Here is a 6,000-nt window from a genome sequence, read left to right on the forward strand (position 1 = left end):
CCTGGCCAGCCCCAGATACACTATTCACCTGCGGAGCTTGTAGCCAGGGCTGCTGCAACAAACAGCTGTACAAGCCTTTGGGAGGTAGAGTCACAAGAGGGAGGGAAGGGAAGGAAAGAGAGACAGGGGCCAGTGTTGCCTGCAGCACCCCTGACAACCATTCAAGGCACCCCAAGGTGCCATGGTACACTGTTTGAAAACCACTGGGTTAAATGATCAAGCCACAGCTTGGCTTGGCAAAGTGAGTGCAAAGTGGCCTCGCTTCTGAGAACAACTCTCTCTTCTCTCTTCCTCCAGCAGGCATTGTTGAAGTGGGGCATTTATTTGGCTGTTTTATTTTAGCAGCAGGGAGCAGGTGTCCTAGAACGGTGCCCATAATTGCATGCGGGGCGGGGGCCCTTCTGCTCCTCCAGACCCTATTGAGAGTTAAACCTTGATGCCTCTCGCAGAGATGATTAAACTCATCCCTCCCTTCGCTTGCTTCAAAGCGCTGCTTGGGCCGCCTGGCCTTGCAACGGACTCTTGGCGAGTCTATTCTTAGCTTCTCTTGTTCTGTCCTTCCTCGCTTAACAATACCTCAAGTATGAGCCACACGTTTCATCTGCAAGAGCTTTCACTGAGGTAGGAGCTGGGGCTAAGAGGGAAGCTCAGTTTCTGGAGGTGCTTGCACCTGGGTCGATGGGCCCAGAGGATGGTGCCGGGTGTCATTTGAAACATGTTACCTGCATGACGTGTATTCTAAGAGTGGAAAGAATGCTGTTGCCTTCAGCTCCTGTTTGTGGATTCCCATAGCCATCTGGTTGGCTGCTGTGTGAAATGGATGCTGGACTAGATTGGGCCTTTGGCCTGATCCAGCAGCCAGGTTCTTCTTTCCAAGCACAAAAAGTGTTGGTGCTGACCTTAAAGCCCTAAACGGCCTCAGTCCAGTATATCTGAAGGAGCATCTCCACCCCCATCGTTCTGCCCAGACACAGAGGTCCAGTGCCAAGGGCCTTCTGGTGGTTCCCTCCCTGTGAGAAGCGAGGTTACAGGGAACTGAGGGCCTTCTTGGTAGTGGCGCCCGCCCTGTGGAATGCCCTCCCATCAGATGTCAAGGAAATAAGCAACTATCTGACTTTTAGAAGACATCTGAAGACAGCCCTGTTTAGGGAAGTTTTTAATGACTGATGTTTTATTGCCTTTTTAATATTCTGTTGGGAGCCTCCCAGAGTGGGTGGGGTATAAATAATAAATTATTGTTATTATTATTATTATTATTATTATTATTATTATTATTATTATTATGTCTTCTTGGTTTCTATGTACTCTGCATGCATTGGTTGCCTCTATGTTCTAGAAGCGCACACTCCAAAACTCTCTTCCTCCATCCTTGTCCTTTGAAGCTCCTTTTAACTCCCTGAATCCCCCTCTTTTTCCCAGGCTCCTGAATCCAGTCCCACCACTGAGAGATGGAGAAGCGAGGAGATTACTGAACCTCTCCTCAGCAGCTTCTTCAACCCGACTACCCTTTGGCTACACGATTAAGGAGATAGTGCAGAGGTGAGGATGTAACCAGAGGACATCTCACTCCACGCTGGCAGTTTTCATGCTTTCTGCCGTGCAGTCGCTAAAATACAGGAAGGGAGCTTGGAAGGGAGGTCATCAGACTGGACTCTCCTCCAGCAACACAAACGCAACAGAGAAAATAAGTAGACCTTAGATAAGTAGATAAGTAGATAGGTAGACCCAGTAGACCTTGTTGTTGTTGTTTAGTCGTGTCCGACTCTTCGTGACCCCCTGGGCCAGAGCACGCCAGGCACTTCTGTCTTCCACTGCCTTCTGCAGTTTGGTCAAACTCATGCTGGTAGCTTCAAGAACACTGTCCAGCCATCTCGTCCTCTGTCGTCCCCTTCTCCTTGTGCCCTCCATCTTTCCCAACATCAGGGACTTTTCCAGGGAGTCTTCTCTTCTCATGAGGTGGCCAAAGTATTGGAGCCTCAGCTTCAGGATCTGTCCTTCCAGTGAGCACTCAGGGCTGATTTCCTTCAGAATGGAGAGGTTTGATCTTCTTGCAGTCCATGGGACTCTCAAGAGTCTCCTCCAGCACCATAATTCAAAAGCATTAGAGACCAACTAAGTTTGTTATTGGTATGCACACAAAAGCTCATCCCAATAACAAACTTAGTTGGTCTCTAAGGTGCTACTGGAAGGAATTTTTGTATTTTGTTTTGACTACGGCAGACCAACCCGGCTACCTACCTGTAACTAGAGCAACAGAGAAAGGGAGACATACCTGAACAAGAACAGCTGTTTCTGAAGCCTTAAGTCAGGGGTGGGCAGAAGGTCAACTGGGATCTGCTGGCTGAACGTCTGAGTGATTTGAACTTGATCCACAAGGGTTTCTGATGTCCAATTGTTTACAGTGGCAACAATAAAATGCCCCCCCCCATCCTGCTGAAATGAAGAAGCCAGTGGTGGGGGGAAAGGACTTTGAGAGCAGTTCATTTCTGGCCCTAAGAACAAATTATTTATTGCATCATTTATATTCCACCTTTTCCTTCAATGAGCTCTGGGTGGTGTGCATGGTTCTCCCCCCCCCCCAATCCCAACAGCAGCCCTGTGAGGTAGGTTAGGCTGAGAGGCACTGACTGGCTAAGGTCACTCAGCAAGGCTCATGGCTGAGTGGGGATTTGAACCCTGGTTTCCCAGGTCCTAGTCCAGCACCCTGACCACTACACTGTTCTTGGGCTCAAAATTCTCCTGCAGTTTCTGCCATCAAAACTTGGCTTTGCTTGGTGCATCTCTGGGTCTGAGTGAAAGCAATGTCAGTGCCCAAAGCTTGAAGTCTTCCTACCGGAAGATCACAACGTCCATGATTCAGTGTCTCTGAATGTTGCAGTGGGAATGCAGGGCAGCACCTGCCTGGCATTCTCAGACCTCCATGCTGCCATTTCTGCAGAATGTGTGCAATATCTGGAGGATTGTGGTTGTGTCAATGGAAGGAGTGAAGGAATCTGAGCAGGGTTTTGGAAACCTCAGATTTGGGGACCAAATGTGGCCCTCCAGGGCTTCTTTGGCCCCTGAGGCTCTTCCTGGGCTGCGAGTCATCCCATTGCTCTGCCTTCTCCTCGAGAGATTTTGCCTATGACCATGACATTTGTTTGTTGGGGTGGAAGGTGGAGAGATGCAGGGGGATGTAGAAACATCTGGCTTTTGCATGGCTGGAATGTAGCTTCTTGCATGAGGTAAGAGGCATATCTCTTGCTATGCCTCTTTTCACCTCTGGCCCTTCCCTGCACTCGCATGCGGCCCCTGGAAGGTTCTCCATAAGGGAATGTGGCCCTTGAAAAATGTTCCCCACCCCTGCTCTGGATAGTGAATGAAGCTATTGCAGATGGATCCATTTTGGACTGGCCAGAATCCAGACTAGGGTCTGATCCAGAGCACAGATGCTTAAAACCCACTGCCTGACCCTCTCTCCACCTTGAAGTTTTCCATATATCGTCACAAGATGCTCCCTTGCATCCTGATACATGTTCTCCTGGTGTTTGATCTCCTGGTGTTTTCTTAACCATCAGGTCCAACTGCACCCTTCAAGAGAATCTGCCGCTCAGCACACCAGTTGGCCTAACCCACTCCATGATCAGCAAGGAGGGAGACGCGCCAGTGCAGAGCTCAAGCAAGTGAGCCAGACTACATACTCAAGAGGACAGCACCCCCTTGGCACTCCTCAGCTTTCCCATTTCCTCTCCTTTGACTGTCACCCCACCCCCCAACCACATTCTCACCCTATTCCCTTCCACTTTGGTGCTTTACAAAGAGGATTATTAAATTCAGGATGGTGCAAAGTGCGTCCCCACTGGTTGAATTTGTTCAGAACATGTGATTTGCAGAGGTCGAAGTCCCCACCTGTGTTTGACCCCAGCTCTAGAAGGAAGCAGCCTTCTTAAAAAATAAAGTTTATTCCGGACACTTCAGTGTACACCCTCCGGTTGGGTGGTTGCTTTAGTAATCCATTGGAGACTGAGAGATAGCAACATCTGTACATGGCTAAATCAGGCAGGGCACAATTGGATCAGGAGGTTTGAACTGCTGGGTATCGGCTAGAGAAGACCGCAATGTGTTCGGCACTCTGAACACACACACACACACACACACACACACACAAGTTTTGCTGTGATCACATCCTCATGATCCCAAAGCTGTAGAAAAGATACAAGACATGCTTATAGCACCCCACCCCCAAGAACACGCAATAAGCTGTACATTTTTGGCAGGATTTAATCACAGGCTTGACGATGGACAGTTTAAGGACCTCTGCTTCTAGCCGAGTTTTAGCAAAGGAAAGATTTTCCCCACCCCACCCCCACTGTATCTGAAATAAAGAAATGACCTCCTTCCTTATCAGGAAAGAGTAGGAGACTAGTTTCCCCCTGACTCTTGCCCAAAATCTGCTTGCAGAACCGCTGTGGCTTTTCATTTCTTAAAAAAATTCTGTATGAGCCTCTGCAGGTTTCCTGCCTTTGGAACAAGCACTTCAAATTTTTTGTTGTACCTGTGAATGCAACGCTAGAAAACTCTGCACGACATTCTAGGAGAGCATTTTCACTCATGTTTGAAGCCTGATAGCCTTGCTCAACTCATACCCCCCACTCCTTCTGCCATCTCAAATTTGGAATGCCTTTTGCCCGGAAACTGCCCTTTCCTCACTTATGCCCCTCTGTCAAAGAGGGCTGTCGTGTATTGACAGCACGATAGAAAGTATATTAACAATGTGAATTAGAAACTTTCTGGGAGTTGTAGCAAAACACATCGTCCTCTTTTGTTGCTGGGCAGAAGGATCCAATATAACAGACGCACACACATACAAGTGTAGGAAAAATTGACAGAGCAGACCCAAGATTAAGGGATATCACATCATACCCCCCCCCAAAGAACACCGAACTGCACAATTGAAAGAATAAATGTTAAGCTTTACAGTTATGCCCAGTCCCTCCATTCAATCCCTGTTCACTTTCCAATATTATGCAGCAATATTTTGTTACTCCGAGCTTTCTGAGCCAGTCTCTCTTCGCGGGACATCTCCAGGAACTCCCGGAGGAGGTGAAAGGTCAAGTCTAGGGAGTTTGGGCGGCCATCGCGTCTTTTGCTGGAGCCAGCAGACCGCTCAGCTCTCTGCTGCCGATGCCGGGACCCTGATCTGGCCTCTGGTGGTTTGCAGGACCCGGGAGATCTTTGGTCTTGGAAGAGTCCCTCTTCTGATCCAGCCGGGGGTCTTGGGGGGTTGTCCTCCCACTCTGAGCGGCTAAGCCACTGCTCCCAGCTCAGGCTGCTTACGGGGAGCAGATGGGACGTGGCTGGCCTGGGCCACTCTGAAGGGAGGCAGGATTTCAGGGGGAGAAACAGGAGGAGGAGGCAAAAGGCAGCCGAGACCATCTGCGCCATCATCAAACGTCCTTTGTCTAGGAGAGATAGATAGATAGATAGATAGATAGATAGATAGATAATTTATTACGGTCAAAGACCAGCTAACATAACATAACACAACAAAAACAGCGTTCATAAAGATAAAATATACAACCGGAGCAGATCGCAGCAATAGCTCATGAGTTAACATTGAGATGTATACATACACCCGCACAGCTGAGATTTGGGCTACCATAAAAAATTGACCCTGAGGCACCCCAAAGGGCGACATTCCCTAGTAGGCTATTTTATTCTAGAGGATGATCTGTGGCTACAAATCTGGGTGCAGAATCTGGCTACTAGCCAGATCATCTTATGAACTTTGCCTTAGAGGAGAGAATTCAGTTTAGACTTGTCTGACAGATCGGTGATCTAGGAGAGAATGCAGCATCTGAGTTAACTCTGGGCTCAGGAGGAATGGATTTACTTCAAAGCACCTCCCCACCCCCACACTCCAAAGAGCCCCAAAGGGGCTAACAATGTAAACAGCATCAAAACAAGAATGAAAAACAAGCTAGCTGCTTAAACAATGGAGAACTGTGAACATGCACGGGT

At 48.5% G+C, this 6,000-nt stretch overlaps 1 protein-coding gene across 1 annotated transcript in view; it reads left to right on the forward strand.

Annotated features, from left to right (window-relative positions):
- The window catches only part of LOC307217713 (tripartite motif-containing protein 54-like), a 42,385-nt gene extending 37,391 nt beyond the window's left edge, over window positions 1-4,994 (forward strand). Inside the window, exons 10-11 of the mRNA XM_079979467.1 lie at window positions 1,420-1,539; window positions 3,558-4,994. Of these exons, the coding sequence (XP_079835593.1) occupies window positions 1,420-1,524 (105 nt within the window). The 3' untranslated portion in view covers window positions 1,525-1,539; window positions 3,558-4,994. The remainder of the gene's footprint in view (window positions 1-1,419; window positions 1,540-3,557) is intronic.
- The last annotated feature ends 1,006 nt before the right edge of the window (window positions 4,995-6,000 follow it).

Source organism: Podarcis cretensis (assembly GCF_951804945.1).
Source record: "Podarcis cretensis genome assembly, chromosome: 6".
Classification (NCBI taxonomy): Eukaryota; Metazoa; Chordata; class Lepidosauria; order Squamata; family Lacertidae; genus Podarcis; species Podarcis cretensis.